This window comes from Chelonoidis abingdonii, chromosome 7, assembly GCF_003597395.2.
Source record: "Chelonoidis abingdonii isolate Lonesome George chromosome 7, CheloAbing_2.0, whole genome shotgun sequence".
Classification (NCBI taxonomy): domain Eukaryota; kingdom Metazoa; phylum Chordata; order Testudines; family Testudinidae; genus Chelonoidis; species Chelonoidis abingdonii.
Window position 1 is genome coordinate 14,891,549 of NC_133775.1, and position 21,946 is coordinate 14,913,494.

Sequence of the window (21,946 nt, forward strand, 5' to 3'; positions counted from 1 at the left end):
AGTCGTCTGAAAACTGGGAGAGAATTTCACAAAAGTTTCATCCAAAGTTTTCCTATGTATTTTTCTGATTTTGAAATTTTATGAAAATTCATTAAAAATTGAAAATTTTTAACCAGCACTACTTATATTGACTCATCTCTTGCTCCTCCTTTAGGTAGGGTTGCCACCAATCTGCATTTTACCTGGTCAGTCTGGATTTTGGCTTCTGAGTCCAGGTGCCATTTAGGGTCACCAGGTGTCCAGTAAGTCTGGTTGAAAAAGGGACTGGGCAATGTCCGGTCAGATGTATGGACCGGACACAAAAAGTCTGGTTACCACAGGGCAGGGTGAGGTACCAGGTCATTAACCCAATCCAGCCCCTCTTCAGCCAGGGCTGCCTCCTACCTGCGGGCAGGTTCCTTGTTAGGCTGCATCAACTTCTGTTCCAGTGACATACGGGGAAAGGAGCGAGCAACATGGGTGGGATCTTGGGGGAAGAGGTGAGGCAGGGCAGGGGTGGGGTCTTGGGGGATGGAAGAGGCAGGTCAGGGGCAGGGTCTCGGGGATCTGGTTACCAGCAATTAGAAGGTGGCAACTCTACCTTTAGGACTCCACCAGGAAGCATTTTTTCCTACAGTACAATGACTCTGTTCATATGCTGCCCTTTTATGGATTATTTTTTAATTGCAGCATAGTCACTAGTGTATTTACAGCCCGATTCCCCTATGAAGCCAACAGAAATGTTCCCATTACCTTCAAATCCGGGGCGCCTCTCTACACTTTTTTCAGCCGTGTTTAGTGAATTGCATGGGTATAAATAGCAATGTAGATGGTGAGGCACAGCTCAAGACAGTAAAGACACACTTGAAAGGTGTGGGTATGTACTTGAGTACATCCTCTACATGGCCCTCTACTCACCCAAGCTGTACCTCCCTCTCTACACTACCGCTTTTAGCAGTATAGCATCCTTCTGTTAGAACCTTTCCCTGGAAAAGATTCCAGCAGTGGGAAAGGCTGTGCCAGCTCCCAGCTGCTGGAGCCCTTCCCTACTGCAAGGAAAATCTCCCCCCTGCCAAAGCCTTTTCTCACTTCAGTGAAAGGCTCCAGAAATGGGGAGCTGCTGAAGCCTTTCCCTGCTGCCTCACTTTGGCCAGAGCCTTTCACTGATGTGTTGTTATACACCACAGTGTGGACACAGAATGTGTTTTTCATTGTACTGTGTAGTGAAGTGAAACATCTGCTACGTGCCTCCAGAAGTGGTGTGTAGTGTGTAATTGTAATCCAAGCCTGAAGTTCCTTAGGCAAGGATTCAGGTATTTGGCTGCAAGAACTGACCTGTTATATAGCACCACTGTATTCCTATCAGCTCTGCAGAGCTGCTAAGGCTTTGGGAGAAAGAGCTGGACTTGCCTCTATTTTGTGCATCTTCAACGGAATAATTATGTTAAGTTCCTGCTGCCGGGACAAATACTGCCATCATTTACACTTCTGCATCCCCATGACTATAACGGGCATGCAGATGTGTAAGTGAGGACACAGACTGAACAGCATGGGGTTGCTGAGGGTAGAATTTGGTACAGAGTAGAACAGAGAAGTGTAATAGAGAGGAAGATTTGCCCCCCAGATTCTTCTTGGCCAGTAAGAATAATGTCTGAGGATTCCTAGGCTAAGTTTGCATGGTTGGGAGTTACAATAAAAGGACCAGTTCCTCAGTTTGTATCACCTGAGGATCCAGCCCAAAGTTGTTATTGTAAGCTGAGCAAATTTGCTATGCATGCCACCAGGACAAAGCAAACATGAAGCCCCACAATACCATTTGTACAGGGTCATGTCATTCAGAGGACAAATGCATTTTAAGGAAAAAGGTACTTTCTTGTTACTGCCACTGTGTCTCCATTTCTCAGCAATGACCTTTGATCCACCTTTTACTTTTTGAATTCATATCATGTAAATAAGGAAATGCCTGGAGAATGACCTGCCAAGTGCTTTTAGTAGATGATTTATGAACTGCTTTGCTTTATTTTTTCCCTATCGAAGCATTTTTAGGTCTCATGTTTAGGTCACATGCTACTGGTGCTTTTGATCTTCATACTCCTCAAGGATATTAGCAGGGAAATTAAAGGCTAAATAGGCCAAATGCAAATTATATCAATCTGTGGTTTCTACTAGCTGATCCGGTCACTGATATCAGGTTAGAATCTAAAGGGTTAGAAAAAAACTAGCCTTAGTTTGTGTTCAGAATTTTCTTTAAATGGGATAATAAGTGTAACTTGCACAAGTACGGACACTGAAATCTCTGGGACTCAATGCAATTATGAAATCATGGGTAGATTACCTGAAACAGTTGATTTTATATCTTCCTTTAAACCTGAGGTGAGTTCTAGTTAACAAAGAAATGGATTATATTGTCAAAGCAGAAGAGTTGAGTGGGTGGAGGGCAAGCTGAAAACATGGACATTATGTGAAATTTTTATTAGAAAAAGGGGGAAAACATAATAATTAGTGTCAAGCCAGAGTGAACTATGAAGCCCTGGAAAAATAAACATCTATTTGACCAATATAGTGAAATGTAGAAAGGGCTGACCCAAAGCCTGTTGAAGTCAACAGTATTTCTGTTGGCTCAGGGAGCTTCAGATTAGTCCTTGAATGTGTAGATTGCCAAAGTATTAAATATATTTCCACTAGAGATACAACACACACTAGCTATGGGCCCAATCTAAGGACTGTTATCTGGATCCAGATTTCAAACGAACACCCTCAAAGCTCTAATGGGTTTGAATCAAGGCTTTTGGGTTCAGAGTAGAGCAGGTTGGAAAATGGCTTTTTTTAAAAAAAATTTCAGTGAAAGAGAAAAGAACATATTTTCATCAAAAGGTTCCACAGAAAATTTAGACATTTCCATTTTTCTAATTGACAAGTTTCAGTCAAAAACCAAAAAAAACCTGATATGGATTTGCTGCCATAGTGCCTCATGGGAGTCATAGTTCATCTGCCTTATGCCCTCACTTTCCTCCCTGGGCCAGGCTCTCTGGCTGGGCTACATCCCCCATGATGCACCATGGTCTTCCCACTTGCTGAGACATCAGCGCACCATGGGAAGTCCCTAGCTACAGTGCATCATGGGAGATGTAGTCTGTCCAGAGGAACCAGGCCTATAGAGGAATATGAGGCACCTACAGATCCTATGAAGCACTGGGAGGTGTGTGTGGGGGAGGAGATTCCAAATCAACATCTTTCACTTTTTAGAATGCATTTCGGGATTTGAGTGTTCAGGTTTTTTTGCCAAAAAATATTTTTTCTGTGAAAAACAGACACTTTTCCCAAAAACATTTATTTAACCAAAGCCCAATTTTCCATTGAAGAGTAGTCCAATGAAAACCAGCCCTAGCGCAGGGCCATACCTAAGAAGAATATTCTTCTGCCTTCACAATAGTCACCCAAACATTAAATGAACTAATTGTGACATTCAAAATTATGAGGCTCTATTGACATTTTCCCCTTATTATTTTTCACTTTCATGCAGCTCTATACATTCGAGATCTGGCCAAGGCTGGAAGTAGGAAAGCCTAGTAAAAATCTATTTTCATGAGATCCTGTCTTAGTTTTACAGATTAATGAGCTTTAGATAGCCTGAACAAACAGCCAGATTTTTTGGTGCACTCTTTGCTTTTTGGAATCAAACGGAATTGCTACAATACAGTCCATGGTAAATATGGAAGACAAGGGTAACCCAGAAAAAAGGAAGATCATTTTATTACACTCTAATATTAAATGCCATCAGGTATATTTCTAATACAACACTGCCTAGATTCTTCAAACTTCAATTATCTGACATGGCTTGTTACCTAAAACAAGTCAATTAGTTACTCTGAAAATCTCGCTGATTATTCAATACCTCACTTATCTGAATGTATTCCAAGTCGCCCATGGCATGTGACTAATTGAGGCTCCTTGGTGTATTATTTACAGTACCTTTAGCTTTATGATTTCAGGGTTGTACTGTACTGCATCCCCCCACTCCTGCATTAGCTGAGCAGTCGGCAGATCTTTGTAGGCAAGTGTCGTGATATGCTCACTCCCTCCTCCACGAACAAGGGCTATGAAATCTTCGACAACTTGCTTTTGGCTGATGCTGTCTGCAAACAGGAGTAAAGTGACCAGCTCAGCTTTGCTATTTCTTAGTGGATCACAAATAGAATAAAAATCTAGGAGCAAAGCAGACTCTGCCAGTTACATATCCCATTTTGAAACAAAACGGGAAAGCGACCTTGGTCACAATTATTTATATACAGCCAAATATCCAGCACTCCCTCTGACTTAAAAGGCAGTGGTGCCTGAGGGAGGACTTCAAGATTTGGCCCATAGTTTTTCATTTATTACTGTAAATGAAAAAAACAAACAAATAATAGATTCATTCATAGATTTTTCAAGGAAAGAGGGGACCACTTAGCCACAAGGGAAAGAATAATAAATCAGCCTCCCCTTAATGGGGCTATCATTGAAAAGCACCAGAAACTGCAACTAGTGCAGGGTGCAGCACCTCTTCCTTGAGTCAAGGGCTTGATCCTGCTTCTGTTAAAGTCAATGGTGTGAGATCAAACTCCATAAAACAAAGCCTGTTTCTCGCGTGCAGATCTATTTTAAGTCTGAATTTGAGCATATATTGCTCTGTTTTATGTTTACCTCCAATTTCATTTAAAACTGCCTTACAGCCAGCAGCTGACATTCCCAAACTTATATAAACTCCATAGATATTTGCACCAACGTTAAAGCCATGCTGTGCACAGGCCTGGATGTCACTTAAAGAGTAACCTAAAAAACACAGTAAAACATCACATATTAATAAAACCAACACTACATTTTAAGTACCTTTTGCTGATTTTTTTTTGCCCCCCTCCTTTCCACAGGAAATTTTTAGGTCCCAATCTTGCTCTAAAAAGGATCTGGTGCCCTCAGCTCCCAGTGACTTTGATGGAGTTGACTGCTCTTGAGATCAGACCTTTAGTAAAGAAAAATTTTCCTCTCAAAAGTTGAAATGTTTTTGCTTGCGGGGCTACATCAAATGTCATAGAATTCCTGGCACAGAAGAAGTGGCACATTACAAATAACAAACATCATGAAGATATAGTTACTGCTTTTGACCCAAGCCCTGTTGCAAGTTACAAGTTTGCAAATTAACGACTAAGGGCCCAATCCTGCAAACACTTGCCATTGAGCATAGTGCTTACCATGCCGAGTGACTTAAATAAGATTCCTTAGGGCTGTAAAACATGCATTCAGTAGCAAATGTGTGTGGGATTTGGCCCTCAATGAGTTAGCAGTTAAGGTCCCAATTCGACAATGTACTTACCACATGACTTACTTTAACCCATTAGTAGTCCCACTGAAGTTAGACCTGTGCTTCAAAACCTAGCTGAACTGGGGCCTTAACAAGCAAGGATGATGCACTACCTTCACTTCATCAATGGCAGCCTCTCTGCCAGCAATCACATTTGACAGTCATTCACTGCCAGGGAACAAAACTAGCACTGAATTAGTGCTCCCTGGACTCAGCAAAAGGGAGTTATCCTAATTAAATTCCATTCCAACATTGGCTATAGCACTTATCAAACTGGCAAATTAAGTTAGATTTCAGCTTTAACATCTAACTGGCACCTTGGCAAATCCATGATTGACCCTCCATTCACGCTTATATTGTTTATTTTGACTGCAAGATCTTTGATTCAATGACTGTCTCTTGCTATGTGTATGTACAGTGTCTAATCTTGTGGTCAGCTGGGGCTTCTAGATGCTATTGTGATCCCAGTAATAAACAGTAATAGCATACATTGGTGTTTAGATGTCAGCTTCTAGAAAAAATATATAGCCCGAGATGGGCCCAAAACAAAACCTCAGATCTTGAATACCACCAAAATTCTGAATGCCTGAAATCCAGATCTAAGTTCTGTCCCTCTGGCTCAGGTCTAAACTAAGAGAGCTGAAAACATTATCTATTACCTACCAAGGTACTACTCAACAGAAGAGCAAACAGATAGTGCACCCTGCTGTGTAACGCAAAGAGTACTTTAGCAAATAGGCACTGAAGGCCGCTTCTCAACCTTCAATGCCAATGGGTAAACAAAAGAATGCTGCTACTGATTATCATCCCACAACTTTGTTCCACACAAACACTTGTAAACGAGCATGAGGCAAATAGCTAGAGCAGCATCAGGCAGAAAAGTCACCCAGCAAATTATTCACTGTTTCCTAGATTCCTGTGCTCTGGAAAAGTTCTGGAGGCTAGATGAGTTTCACAACTACCACGTAAAGCACTGAATAGAAGAACGTAGATTCTGATTTTCAAAGCCAACTGGGGATTTAGCCATGAGATTCTCATTCATTTTAATGTCTAGTCAGCTTTGCAAAGATCAACTACCGGACCTGGTATGCTGAAGCGATAAGCACTGGCAGCTCCAGCTAAGGTTGATGAAAGCGGAGCGTGCTCAGCGCCATTTGAAAATTAGGTCCTTGGTTTACATACAGAAGGGGAGAGCATTATCTCTTAGGATGCTACAGACATCAGCACTCCACCCTTCCACATAGCCTCGTCTCAGCCCAGGCTTAGCCCCTCTCTATCTAACAGGGCCGCTCAGAGAATTCAGGGGCCCCTTGCATAAAAAAAAGTTGCAATACTATAGAATACTATATTTTTGTGGGTGCCCCTGCAGGGCCCGGGGCAAATTGCCCCACTTGCCTGCCTCTCTCCCTCCCTCCCCCCCTGGGGTGGCCCTGGGAAAAACAAATATTTAAAAACCTTCCGCATCTCAGCACAAACCCAGTTTTGAGAAAACTTCTTTTCAAGTCAGCTTTACAAGGTATCACTGGTTCTCAGCATCAGCTAGTACTAAAAGGCACTAAAGCTCATTAAAAGGGTTGGACAAATATTTTCCGTCAAAACTTTTTTTGGATCAAAAACCAGGAGTTTTTAAAAAACAAAAAAAATCATGGACAATATCTCCTTTCCTTCAAAATTTGTTGTGTTTTTTTTAATAGAAAAGCTGAAGTTAGTCTGCCAAAACCTGAATATGGTTTGGGGTTTCAGAAGTGTGTGGCCAAATATTTGCTGCTTGCTGTGTTTGATTGTTTAAAGAAACAATACAAAAATTCTGCTTAAAAAAAATCCAAAACTTTTGAACCACCTCAGCTTGTGACCAAACGGGCTGAGACCCATCCAGTCAAAGAATTTGTCAGGTTTCTGGGTACAGTCTGTTGGCTTCTTGTTTCATATCTGTCTCGCGTAACTTTGCCGTTGAACATTAAGAACAGTAAAATGCGATATCTGGGTCAAACCAAAGTTCCATCTAGCCAGTATATCCCGTTAAACTGATAGTGGCCATGCCGGCAAGTACCCCAGACGGGAGTGAAACCTAATATGTTAATGATCAAGTGAGAGTCTCGTTTCACTTGCCATCATCTGCATCCTACTGACAAGCAGAGCGCTAGGGAACACCATTTCCTTACTTATCTGGCTAATAGCCATTAATGGAACTTATCTCCATGAATTTATCAGTTTCCAGGACTGACTCCATGGAATGCCTACAAAAACTTGGACAAGATGGTAGTTACTGGGGTTAGCTCTTTAGTATAGCGTTATGCTACCATACTCCACAAACGACATTTGACTCGTTTCAGAATCTGGGATGAGCCATGTTGTGAAAACTGAAATGCTCAAAATAGCACATGCATTTGAATGACATGGGGTACTAAAGTAAATTAACCCAGGGGCTCTCAAAGCGGGGTGGCGGGGCGGGACCCCACAGGGGTCATGATTGATTACTGGGACTTTGAGCTGCAGCCTCCACCTCAAACCTGCTTTGCCTCCAGCATTTATAATAGTAAATATATAAGTGTTTTAATTTATACGGGGGGGTCACACTCAGAGGTTTGCTATGTGAAAGGTGCTCACCAGTACAAAAGTTTATGAGAACCACTGAATTAACCTGTCTAGAGCCTCGGGAAATGCAGGGATGGGGGCTCCCTTGGCAGGTTGGGAAATGGTTAGGTGGTGAGGATATTGCTCTTCTCGTGTGATCCCTCCCCCATGACTCTCTTGGCTCTATCACTGTTAATCTAAAGTGGTAATTTAAATGAAGCTACCTTCCCTGACATGAATCTCCTATGGCACTGCAAATTAAATGTAGACTATAATTTGGCATTTGAGAGTGAAAAGGATGGTAGCCCTAAGGGAAAAGATAACAGCTTGGCTCTTTGTGTTAAATAGCTGTCTGCAAGCCTCAAACTGCTGAATAGGTCTTTAGATAAGGAAGGCTGTGCCTCCCCAACAGATCGGCCCTGCCCCCATCTGACCCCCACCACTTCCTGCCCCCCAACTGCCCCCCTCAGAATCCTCACCATCTGCTCTGCGCTCCGAGACCTCCCCCAACGACATCCTGGGACCCCACCCCTCATGAACCCTCCCTGCTCCCTGTCTGCCCCGACCCTATCCACCCCCAGCTGAGCCCTGATATAGACCCCCCCAGAATGCCCACGATCCACCCCATTCCCCAAACCCCCGAACCTCTGCCCCCACCCTGTTACCCTGACTGTCCACAGGACTCCTGCCCCTGTATCCAACCCCCCTGGCCCCGGACCCCCTTACCATGCTGCTTACCCCTGCCTCTCCCCTCTCCCGGAGCCTCAGCACACTGCATCCAGGAGTGGCCCTGGACAGCGCTGCACCGGTGTGGCTCCAGCGGGACCACCCCCTTACCACGCAGCTCTCAGTGACAGGAGCTCAGGTTCCGCCGGAACTCTCAGCCCTACCCCCTTACCACACGGCTCTGAGCAGGAGGAGCTCAGGCTTCGCCTGAGCCACGCTGCTTTAGCTCTGTCCAGGCCACTCCTTGACGTGGCATTCTGAGGCGCCAGGGGATGGCGGAAGGCAGAAGCAGGGGGGAGCCTGCAACATTCTTGTGGGGGCCCCTGCGGGGCCCGGGGCAAATTGCCCCCCACTCTGGGTGGCCCTGGAGCCTAATCTCCACAGAGCAGCATCTGGCGGTCCAGGCAGGAATAATGCTGTGGAGGCGGCAGTTGTTTTCCTATATAGTAGTAGATCTGACCCTAAAGCTTTAAGAACTGCTCTTTCATTAAATGCTGTATAGTATTGGATACACATACCTGCCTTTTGCAGTTCTTCACTGTTCACAACTAACGTGTATTCGTAGATGCCGCCAAGAGTAGCTTCAGTGATGTAATGCGTCCCATAATCTCTGTAGAGTTCTCTGTATTCACCATAGTTGTACTCTAAAGGCAGCTGATGGAGTCTCTGCAGGAACTCATAATGCAGCATCAGAGTTCGAGGCTTCAGTTTATAACGGGCAACATCCAGCTCAGAACGGGCATGAATAAATTTGCTGGACTATATGAAATGCAGATACACAACAGCATCCAAGTGAAATGAGGGACATAGGTCTCCATGCAAAGTATGTTACCTCAGTGAATGTTATATGTATTGTCTGTGCATTGTATAAATGGATGTTATTGGTCTGCATTAAACAGCTCACACAAATCTGTATACTCGACATAGATCTTAATTTGTAAAATGCGCCATTACCAAAAATTGAAGTGAAGGGAGTAATTTTACATAACGGAAACAAAGACATTCCCTCAAACAAACTATTGTCCAACCAAAAGAATATCCTTCCTCTCCACACCCCTTTTAGGGCAAAAGCCTGGATAATAAAATGGGCTTTCCACTGTGCCGTAAATGCATTCAGACTCAGGTTCGTTTGGGCCATCAAGGGAAATATTTTAAAGAGCTGATAATCTTTCAATTTAAAAAGCCCTGTAAACTGGATAATCGAATCTAGGCCCCTTATCGGGCCCAAAGCAGGACTCATTGGATGGAATTCAGTGGTCTGTGTTATGGAAGATCATAGTGGTCCTTTCTGTCCTCAAAAATCAATGCATGTGTGAGTTACCCCAGATCCTCCTCCTCTCTCGAATGATGTTTATTTCAGGAGCTTCTCGGCCACTTGGTGAACATCCCTAGTGCAATCTTCTCTTTATCAAGGAAGCTCTATGTGGGGTTTTTACCATGTGTAACCCACACCTCCTGGATGTGATATTCTAGCCCATTGCAGGGGGAGGGAGGAGAAGAGCAAGAGAGAGGAGTCTGCTCTACAGCCATATGGCTTTTAGCTCATGCAGTAGAGACTAATGCACTGAGGTCCCAGGTTCAATCCCAATCTGTCAGTGTTACAGTCGAAGCAAGTACAAGCTACACAGAAACAAGGCCATTGTTCTGCTCCTGAATGCACATGGCACTGAGGACACCAGCATATAACACCAGTGGAACTAAATAGCCAACATGAAGTAGGCCTGGTTTACAACAGTGGAAGGTTAAGAAGAAACCAGGCGATGGCGCATATTGCCCCAGAATGAAGTCCTGGCACTAGAAGAGTATAAATTAAAGCTCCTCCAGCTGGCTTGGAGTGTATACCAGGTCACAGAAGTGATTGAAGGACAAGAATGAAAACGTATGCTTCATGGTGAACATGCAGCCAGTATTCTGCGCTGTGTGCCTTGAGTTCTGTGGGTATCTCATATCTACCAATGTGAAATGGCACGTGCTATTCTATAATTAAACCGGTGAAGACCTGCTAGCAGTTTTAATTTTATATTACTGTCATCGCTACTGTACCATTGACTAACAGGGTTTCTTTGTTTGCATTGTCACTTCCTGCAGTGACAGCACCTGTCTTGTACTACTACGACTCTTCCTGTGTGCACTGACATCCTGGTGGGATTCTAAGCTCACTAGTCTTCCACTGCACAGACTGTTCTCTGCATTCATAAACACATAAAACCTGATGCCTGAAAATCCCATGCATCCCAAAGGAAGGGAATGTCTTTTATCCAGGAACTCACTTGCTATTCAGTGGAACTCACCCAGCTGGACTGATGGAATTTCAATGTTCTAGGGCTCAGTATGTAAATAACAACCTGACCTGTGTGAAATCCCTTGGATTAATCACGTTCTGGGTCATATCTAGGGTGACCAGATAGCAAGTATGAAAAATCGGGACAGGGTGGGTGGTAATAGGTCTATACAAGAAAAAGTCCCCCAAAATCGGGACTGTCCCTATAAAATTGGGACATCGGGTCACTCTAGTCATATCTGTTTCCCACCCATCTTTCAGGACATTTTGATTTCATTCACTACCATTGCTATCTACTGTTGTGCTTAACATATCGAGCAAGTTATTTTTCTTTACGGTCTCCTGACCCGAGGTGGGTGCTATGGTACATTAAACTCCCTGGCAGGGTAACCTGGTAGTTTACAGTCCCTATGTCCAGTGGCTGGTATGAGCCATGTGTCAGCCCCTTTAATGGCTGGATTGTCAATTTTAATATTACTCCTGAGGACATTCTACGCCAAAAATTTAAAAATTATGTGACAACAATTTTAAAATTCTGCAAAATTCTGCACTTTTTATTTGTCAAATAAATGTGGAGGCTCTAGCATGGCATTGGGGAGCACAGGCCACTGGCTGCACAGAGGTGGGAGATGACTGTGCAGCTCCCCTCTCCCTGGTCACAGACTCAATGGTGAGGCTGCACCCAAACCTGACACAGCACAAGGACCGGGCCTGCCTCAGAAACACCCCAGAGCCCTGCCCCTCCATGTCAGGTGCACCAGGCATGGGCAGACAGGGTCGGCAAGGCAGGATCCAAATGTGAAGGGGCTTAGTGTGGGGGGGAATCCAGGTGTGGGTTGAGAGGGTTCTGTGTGCGGAAATCTGGGTGTCGGTGGCTCAGTGCAGGTGTGTGTGTGGGAGGGATCTGGATGCACAGGGGCTTGTTGGGGTGTTTTGGGTACAACGGTAATGGGATTCTGCTGGGGGATCCAGGTGAAGATGTTAGGGGCTCAGCAGGGGGGTATGGGGGACTAAGTGTGGGGGTCCAGATGCTGAGAGAATGGGGCTTAGTGGGGTTGCAATCCATGTGCAGTTGGTTGGGGCTTGGTAGGATGAGGATCTGGGTGGTTCATCGGGGTGGTCCAGGTGCAGGGGGAGTGGGGCTCATCTGGGGGATTCTGGGTGCAGGGGGGAGTGAGACTCAGCAGGAGGGTCTGGGTGTGAGGGGGGCTGGATGGATGCGGGAGTGGTTCCCTGTACAGAGATCCTCCCCCTGCAGCCGAGGAGCGATGGGTGAGGAAAGCTCAGGGTGAGGGTTGCAGAGCTTCCTACAGCCGGGGGAGCAATTTGGGGGTGGGTCTGACTAGCAGGCAGGAGCCATGAGCCGTGTCTTCCCCAGTCCTGCCCCTGCCTGACAGTGATTTACCTCTCTGCCGGCTGCCCTGGGCATCACTGTTTGGGAAGATTACACGACCATTTCTGCGGCTTCCCTTTGCTTCTCCATCAGAAAGTCATTTTTCTGCAGGGAAACAAAGAAATCTGCAGGGGACATAAATTCTGCGCATGTACAGTGGCACAGAATTCCCACAGGAGTATAATATGTGCTACATCCCCTATGCTCATACAGGGGTTGCTGTGCGTCAGTAGCCCCCCTGCCAATCCTTCCTACATGACAGTACTTTTGTACCAATAGGTGTGCACTTCCCTTTGTGTTCAGAGGACTAATTTGGGCCTGTTTCTTTCTTTCACTTTTTTACAGTGAGACTCTATTGGACAGACCCTCAGCTGATCTAAATTGGTGTAGTTCTACTGATTTCCTTGGAGCTATACTTCAAAAGCTGAGGATCTAGTCCTATATTTTTTTATACATGTATACACACACGTACATTTAAACTTCACATCTCAGGTGTTAACTACTAAACTGAGAACAGTTTTAAGTAGAAAGTAACTTACAGTTGCAGAAAATTTTTTCATCCTTTGAATGAACTTCTTGAACCTGTTGTCACTATAACTGTAACCAAGTTCAAACACTCCTGAGATCTTTATTCCAAAGCCAAAGCTAGTCTGCGAAGCTCTTGCCCTAAGGATATTTTCTTCAAAACTTGAATAAGATTCGTATTCAGTCAATGTAAATTCATATTTGCCTTTGGTCTAAACAAAAAGCAAAACCAACACACTTTATTTCTGGCATACTGATTTCATACCTGAAGCAGAGGGAAGACATCTTGATAGTCTTGCAACAAACATATTTTTGAATTAGTGCTTGAACTTTGAAGATGAAAAGCCTGGTATAATTGCTAATCATTATTATTACTGGTACAATACCACTTGATTTGCAGCACAGGTTAATAAAATGCAGATAAGAACTACTGTCTCCTCCGTATTGCAATTGCCTACATCTTAAAAGTCCATGAACGTTTAAACACGTTTAAAATTGCAAAAGGAACAAAGCTTGCTTAATAGGCATCACGTATCAAATCACACTAGATAATACACAGCATTAACTTCAATGGGCTTTTAATCAGGCTTCATATCTTTGATGCCCATTAAGATAAATGACAAGTACGAAAATTACTTGGGTGCCTGCCCTTTTATACAGTACGTTCTGGATATTTTAAAACAATAATACTTATTTGCACTTCTGTAGTCTTCTCTAAGCACATGACTCACTGCCGGCAAGCCCATGGTGACTGGGTGTAGTGTAGCAGGCTCTCCTCCTTTAGTGCCCTGGCTGCCAGCTGTGCTGCCAGCCCTGTGGTGGTCAGTTTCTCCTTGCAACTTGGCCAGGTCACACAGAGTCCCATCCCTTCTGGGGTAAACCGGCAGGCCAACAAACTTTGAACTTTGACAAACTGTTGAGCTTTCAGTCTGAGTCTGGACTCACCAGTCCTTACCCCTGGTATCACGGGGGCTTCAACAGTCCTTACAGTGGGGTTTCTGCTCCATCACCCTTGGTGGGCTGTAAGGAAACCCAATGCCTCCTGCTCCCCTGGATTCCAGTCCAGGGACCCTTGAGTAGGAAGTCAAGGCCTTGCTACACAGACCCCTGGCTACCTCCCTGGACCATCTCCTACCTTGCCTAGTCTGCAGCCTTTGCTGCAGCCTCTTTCCTGGCTCCCAGTGTATCAGCGCCATGCTTTCTAGGCCTCTTCCAAAGGCCCACTGCAGAGCTTCTTAGCATCTGGTTCTGCTGCAGGAGAGTTTTCTCAACTGACTCAGCAGGAGTCTTCCTGCTCCCTGCAGATCCATCTCGCAGCATGCTGAATCCTGGCCTGGACTCACCAACTCAGCTCCCTGACTCCAGCCAGGCTTCTCTCACTGAGAGAGACCTAGAGGTCTGTACTCCTTCCTGGTTTACCCCTAACTGAGCCTGGTCCTCCCTCCAGCTTTGACACTTACTATAGGTGTAGCAGGGCAAGGCTGATTGAGCCCTCAGATTCTCCTTAACCCCGTCAGGCCCATGGTGGAGTTGGTACATCCCATCACATCTCCTTTCTATCACAGGATCTTAAGGTGCTTTCCTCACACTGCCCCTTGAACATACGTATTTTTACACCAATTTTATGGAACAGGTTCTTGAGGCAAAGAGAAAGTAAGGCCCTGATCCTGCACCTTTAAAGTCATTAGCAGTTTTGCCATTGACTTCAATGTGCTTAAGATCAAACTCTACCTGAATTTGCCAAAATTCACATTGGAAATTTTTGGCACAGCCAGAATTAGGTCCCAGATCTCCTAATTTCCAGTCCTCTGATTGGACCATGAGACCATCCTTTCCCTGAACATGCAACACAGTCAAAATAAAGTCTGTGCTGTGTATAACAATGAACAATGGTAAAAATGACCCAAATTACATATTGCCATGAACACAAATATTTCACTTTCATTATGTAAAAGCAGCAAAGAATCCTGTGGCACCTTATAGACTAACAGACATTTTGGAGCATGAGCTTTCGTGGGTGAATACCCACTTCGTCAGATGCATGTAGTGGAAATCATATGCATTGCTGGCATATGATGGCGTATATTACATTGGTGGACGTGCAGGTGAATTAACCGGTGGATGCATGGCTGAATCTGGTTAGGTCCTGTGATGTTGTCGATGCCCACTCTGCCCACATATCTACACCAGATGCCAATTTAATGATATGCCATCATATGAACAGCAATGCCCCTCTGCTATGTACAGGCCAAACTGGACTGTCGCTACGGAAAAGGAATAAACGGACATAATCAGATATTAGGAATGGTATATACAAAACCTGTAGAAGAACACTTCAACCTCCCTGGCCACACTATAGCAGACCTTAAGGTGGCATCCTGCAGCAAAAAAACTTCAGACCAGACTTCAAAGAGAACTGCTGAGCTTCAGCTGAAACCATGAGCTCAGGATTAACAAAGACTGTGAATGGCTTGCCAACTACAAACCAGTTTCTCCTCCCTAGTTTTCACACCTCAACTGCTAGAACAGGCCTCATCCCCCCTGACTGAACTAACCTCATTCTCTTAGCTTGCCTGCATATAATACCTGCCCCTGGAATTATCCACTACATGATCTGATAAGTGGGTATTCACCCACGAAAGCTCATGCTCCAAAACGTCTGTTAGTCTATAAGGTGCCATAGGATTCTTTGCTGCTTTTACAGATCCAGACTAACATGGCTACCCCTCTGATACTTGACTTTCATTATGGACACTGGAATCATTCCTTTTTCCTTCCCCTACAGTTTTATATTTAATACTTGATTTCCTCATACTATGAGCATTACTATTTCAGGCACCCATTGTGCACTGCATCATTATAGAGAATCTCTGAAATCTAGTTCGCTTTCTTGCAAGCAAATCAAGAAAACAACAGCATCCAGCTCAGAATTTCGCATGGCTTCATTACAGAAACTTTACTTTTTCGTATTTTTGTCATTTAGAGAACAACATATACATGATTATTAGAGTATAACAATCACTTATTATGTTCCCTAATATTTTCAAAGTAGGTCAAAATTTAGTCCTAAACCACTTGACCCCAATTCTTGAAATTCATTAAAATGTCATCTAGTAAATGAAGCTGTGTCGACATGGTGCACTGAAAACTATTGGAAATGTAATTAAAGTTGGGTCGCAGGAAAAAAATCTGATTCTTACCTCTGGGGAGTAGCTTTCTACATTGTACGGTTTTCTAAACCTGGTATCCATAATATAATGTGGAGTACATCCCCCAGCATAGTACCTGTGATCAAGAACCAAACCTTCCAGATTGTTTGTGAGGATATTTAACCTGTGTAGGAGACATAACAGTGAAACAATAAAGTTTATAATTTAATTAGCAGCAAAATATACAATTTGGCTAAGAAAGGCAAGATTTTTTCCCCTATTTCCTTTTGAGCCTGCCTATTTTGTTGCCCAGGGATTCTGTCATCAGAACTTTCCATCTTCTGGAATCCACTCTGAGTGGTCTAGGAGAACCTTCCCATCCGACAAGCAAATGAAAGAGGGACTCATGTTTTGAAACATTGCTGAAGATAATATTAAGTGCAGAAGAATTACATTCTGTCAGCTGGGACTGACATTATGGCATCATCCCATCAGTGATAGCAACTTTTGTATACTTTATCAAGCCAATAAAAGTTCATGGAATTGAAATTGTGCTGGAAAGTAAGGATTTGGAGTAGCTCTTTCAGGAATGGCAGAAGGGTCAGAGGTGGGCAAAATATACACTAGGCACTGGATCAGATCCTAAATCCATGTGTAAAGAGTAAAAGTGCAATCTGGCAATCTTTTTACGTAGGGAGAATGGCTTTTTTTGGTGATAGGACCAAGAGTTCTCTGTTATTTACCACCATCACTGAAGGGCGAATCCCAGTGGAATCTCATCTACATGGTGCACGGTCTCAGGATACTTGCTACTCTAAATGAGATCATGTTTAAATAGCAGTGAGCATCATTAGAGGAAAAAATCACAAAAGAAAAAATACCAAAGAAATCAGGAAATCCCCAGAACCTATAATTATGTTGTGCTCCAGGTCTTTGTTAGGCTGCTTTTCGTTAGTTTAGAGTCAAAGGATTGCATAAAAAGGTCTCTGAAATTGTTAAAATTAGCGTCAATCTTAGAACACAGTGAAATGCAGGAAGATCCACTAAAATCGTATGACTGAGCATCTGTGGCTTCAAAGAAATGAGAGGCATGTTTCTGTAAGAGTTCAAATTATTTTTTCATTTATACTATGATTAACAGCATCAGTAATGACACCCACAGAGGTCACATCTTCAGAGAGTTGCATAGAAATGATCATTTCCCCTTTAATGTGATTTTTACAATATGAAGCAAGATTTTTGAGGGGTGTACGTGAAGGAATATTAGGGGACTATTTTCCCACTGTAGGATCCTACAGACAGTTATCACCCTATATGAGTTGGATTATATTCAACCACCCCCAAATTCAGGGTTGTTTAGTTCTTGGGTGAAATCTTGCCCCCACTGAAGATGATGGCAAAACTTCCATTGGCTTAAATGAGGCCAATATTTCACCCTGAGTTTTGGTTCAGTCCATTCCAAATGTAGAGGCCCACTGCAACATATAGATCTGAATCCAGATTCAGATTTTAAGCAATCCAATGCTCCGGGATGTTAGTGTGACCCTAAGAGCCCTTCAGTGCCCACTGACAAAGGGTTCATTATCACATAACAGCAACTCCTATCAGGCCTGACAAACTCACTACACCTAACAAATTGCTGTCATAGTATTTATCTATAAAGAATGTTGTATGGTGTGTCAAATGAACACATATATCATACTGGTCATCATAAGCATTGCGAGACATATGTATGGGCATTAGTCAAGAAGGTGTATGTATGTACTAAAAATATGTTTGAACTATGTAAACAGGCAGGGTAGATAAACAAGTTTTTCCCAGACAGAGGAATGTTTATTTACCTGCCCGCCTCCAATGTCTAGCAAGCATTGTGTAAGTCAACCCAAGCAAGCTTAATTTGAAAGACAACAGGAAAAGCAAGTTGGCAGGTGAATGAGAAAGACAACATGCCACGAGCACGCTGAAGGCTGAAGAGCAAACAGCAGGGGGGAAAAACTTTGTCTGAGGGTACACATCACAGGGATACATTTCAAAGGTTTTCTGGAGCATAATGAAGAGGAAAGGAACCTAAGGATACTACTGGCAAAGAAGAGTGAAAAATGAAAAGTCTGGATCCTGATTTGACTGAAAATTAGTAATGTATACGAGAGGACTAAGGCCATGGCTACACTTACAGCTGTACAGCGCTGAGAGTTAACAGCTGTCTTTGTACAGCTGTGTAGGGAAAGCGCTGCAGTGTGGCCACACTGACAGCTACCAGCGCTGCACTGTGGCCACACTTGCAGCATTTGCAGCGCTGTTGGGAGTGGTGCATTATGGGCAGCTATCCCAGTGTTCAAGTGGCTGCAATGTGCTTTTCAAAAGACGGGGGTGGGGTGGATGTGACAGGGAGCGTGAGGGAGACAGAGAGAGTGGATTTTTGGAGCTGACACTGTTGTCAGCTCCCTGCCTTGCAAGTTCTAAGGACTGGAAGATACACAGCACCAACCCTCAATCATTTTAAAAGTTTCGACCCCTTCCCCCACCCCTCTTTTATTCACTAAATGCAAATAGCCTTCAGACCAGATAAGCAGCTGCTCCAAAACAGACTCCCCCATCCCCCCCGAAGTGTTGCTTCTCTCCTCAAGCAAACACTAGCTGTGAACATTACAAAGAAATCCCCCTGCTTGCCTCTGCTCGAGCAAACAGGAGCTGTGTTTGTTTTTTAGATAAGCAGCTCCGGGAGTCCAGAGTTCACAACAAAACAGCAGAGTGGCTGAACAGGCATTCTGGGATACCTTCGAATACCTCGGAGGCCAATTACAGCGCTTTTGGTGGCCACATTTGCGGAGCAGCACTGCATCACCAGCGCTGCAATCCTTATACCCCAGGCAGAGCAAGAGTACAGCCAGCGCTGCAGCCAGGGAGATGCAGCGCTGTATGTGCCTTGCAAGTGTGGACAATGAGTAAGTTGCAGCGCTGTAAACCCCACCACCAGCGCTGCAACTCTCCAGTGTAGCCAAGGCCTGAGGGTGAGAAAAATGCTTTAGCCAAAAGGCTATAGCTGGCTGAAGGTCTATTTAATCTCTTCCCAGCGTGTTATATTTTTGTTTTGTAACTAATTCTGTTTCCACTACCCTTACCCAGTTGTTACTAAAACCTTCTCTTTGTTTTACCAGAAATAGAATTCAGTGCTGTAATATTAAATGAAGTGTGACTATTCGGTTTAATCAAACAAGCTGGCATTTACACTGTCTCTCTGGAGATAGGCAATTTGGTAATCCCTATGAGTGTCGAATGATGGGCTGGATACTCCAGGGGAATGTTCTTCCAGGGACTCAGGAACTTGGGTGCACTGCGTGTTATGTGCAAAGAAAAGTATGGGCTGGCAGAATCCTGGGAAGTTTGTCTAAGGTGACTATCAGACTGTGGTGACAGGGAGCTCTCACCTAGTTTAGCATCAGCAAGTCTCTCTTTTGCTAAGGGAGAGGGGTAACAAGGTCACCCATAGATCCGGGTGCCCCGAGAAAGTGTCACAGTTTGGACACAGAATTTTGATGCAGGCCATTCTATAATATAATCATGATTCAATTTTCTTTTCAAAAATCAACATTTCCACCCAGCGTTTTATTTCAGAGCCAGATTTTTAAATAGGCGCCATCCCAGCCTCCTGGAGTCCAGGCAAAATTTGTCATACACACAGAGTAGTTGTCAGGCCACATTCTGATCTCGATTACACTCATGTAAATCTGGAATCTCCATGATTTTTCAGGTGTCCAATGGTTTAAACAACAATTATCTGTAGAGGTTTTAGAAGGTTTGTCATTCACTACCTACTCACCCAGCTTTGGCACAATTGGCACATTTCCAGAAGAAAATAAGTGAACACACTAGCCTACAAAGCAGCTCCCTTGACAGGCCTACTGGCAAGCTAATTACCTATGTCATGTAGAGCATTACAACCAGACAATTCATTTAGCATGTTCACTGCACACACTGATTTTTTTTTGTCTCAGTGATTGCTATTTACTAAGGTTCTGATAAAAACCTTTTTGAGTCAATATGAATTTTTCCAGTGGGCTTTGGATCAGGACCCAAGACATGTCAATTTTTACAACATTTACAGTTCAATATTTAGCAAGTCTGAGATTACATCAACATATTTTCCTTATTTGAAAAAGAAGTGCAGGGAACTTTAACCATTTCAGGTTACTATATGTCTCCATTCTCAAGTCATGTAATTAAATTTGCCATGTCTGGTTTATTCAAAGGTTGCCTACTTACCCTCTTGCCAGATTCTCTATTCCCCAGTATTGCTCCATCTTCTGGTTGCATTTTCTATACACCTTTTTACAGTTTTTTTCATCTGACTGATCCCCACAGTCATCATCTCCATTGCAAAGCAACCTCCGTGTAATGCATCTTCCTAAGAGGCAACACTGAAATTGCTTAATTAAGAAGTCCTTTATCATTTTATTATTAAAAACTATAAAGCCACAGTCGTTGCCCCATAAAGCTTATAAACTTAGAGATTACGACATTGTGGTTAGAGCTGGTTGGAAAATATTTCCTCATCCCCCTAGATATTTCTACTTTTCATTTAAAAAAAGTCTGAAAACTGCCAAAAAGTGTAAAATGGATATAAGCTGAAAAAAAGTTAAGTCTGTTTGTTTTTCCAGTGGAAAAATCAAACCTTTTTGATTAGGGCAGAAATTTTCCAATTTTCTTTTGAAAAAAAAAAAGCTCTTGGAATTCTTTCCACCGGCCCTAATAATAAATAATTATAATTATTTTCTTGTGTAGATGATTGATTACAAGAACAAATAACTTGAAATTCCAATGAACAGGATTAATTATTCTGAGAGCAGAGCATACTGGTAACACATTCTTAATAAGGGAAATCATAGACACGAAGGCTGCGTGTCTCTCATGTCTTTTATTATTAGAATTGCTCTACAGAGACCTCAGAACAATTCTGTGAATCAAAGCAGAAGGAACAGTTTTGTTTTCTCATGCTGTGTTGTCCATCCATAATAAGATCCCTACAACTGAGATGTTAATGAATTATATAAAAATAATACTTCACTCTTATATGGTGCTTTTCATCAGTAGACCTTTAAACTGTTCACAATCTTTGATGTATTTATTCTCACAATACTCTTGTGAGCTACGGAAGTGCTATTATTCTCATTTTACCGAAAGGGAACTGAGGCACAGAAAGGCTAAATGTTTGGTTTGACCAAATCAAAAACATTTCAGTTTTTCATTTTGCCAAGAAAAAACAAATAATTGTTATTTTCAGTCAGCCAAACTGAAAACCGAACCGAACCGAAAACTCCACCAGTTCCTTCAGTGTGATTGTGAAAACTAATGAATGCGACAGAACAGTAATTTATGTGGGGTAGGCAGAACTGCCACCACTACAACAACAAATCCATATAAAGCTTTTTTCCTTATGATCTCAGGACATACCAAAACCATGGGCATATATTTTCTGCCACTATCTGACTTTTTGAACCAGTTTTGTGGCAGCTTTTATTATTAAGACTGTTTTTAAATTTCGTACTTTCCAAAACAACTGGATTATAAAAAGACTGGCAGACTGGAACTTGGCCTACATTCCAGTTAAAATCAGTCATTTGCAAATGTGATGTATGTGCTGATATACTTTGGGCCTCGTCCTGGCATACTTTTACTCAGGCCAACCCCATAAAAAAGTTCTGTCATCAATTTCAACAGGAGCAGGAGTGTCCCCTAGAATCATAGAATATTAGGGTTGGAATAGACCTCAGGAGGTATCTAGTCCAATCCCCTGCTCAAAGCAGGACCAACACCAACTAAATCACCCCAGCCAAGGCTTTATCAAGCCAGGCCTTAAAAACCTCTAAGGAAGGAGATTCCACCACTTCCCTAGGTAACTGATGTAAGCAGAGTCAGGATGAGCTGTACCCTGACATCTGGTGGTGAAGTATGGGAAGTGTGGAAAGAATGTCTGGAATGCG

At 43.3% G+C, this 21,946-nt stretch overlaps 1 protein-coding gene across 1 annotated transcript in view; it reads right to left on the bottom strand.

The window, feature by feature from the left end:
- The window catches only part of C8B (complement C8 beta chain), a 34,529-nt gene that overhangs the window by 6,822 nt on the left and 5,761 nt on the right, over positions 1-21,946 (bottom strand). Inside the window, exons 4-9 of the mRNA XM_032803135.1 lie at positions 20,229-20,370; positions 16,017-16,149; positions 12,831-13,028; positions 9,136-9,376; positions 4,663-4,791; positions 3,952-4,115 (exon numbers count right to left, since the gene is read on the bottom strand). Of these exons, the coding sequence (XP_032659026.1) occupies positions 3,952-4,115; positions 4,663-4,791; positions 9,136-9,376; positions 12,831-13,028; positions 16,017-16,149; positions 20,229-20,370 (1,007 nt within the window). The remainder of the gene's footprint in view (positions 1-3,951; positions 4,116-4,662; positions 4,792-9,135; positions 9,377-12,830; positions 13,029-16,016; positions 16,150-20,228; positions 20,371-21,946) is intronic.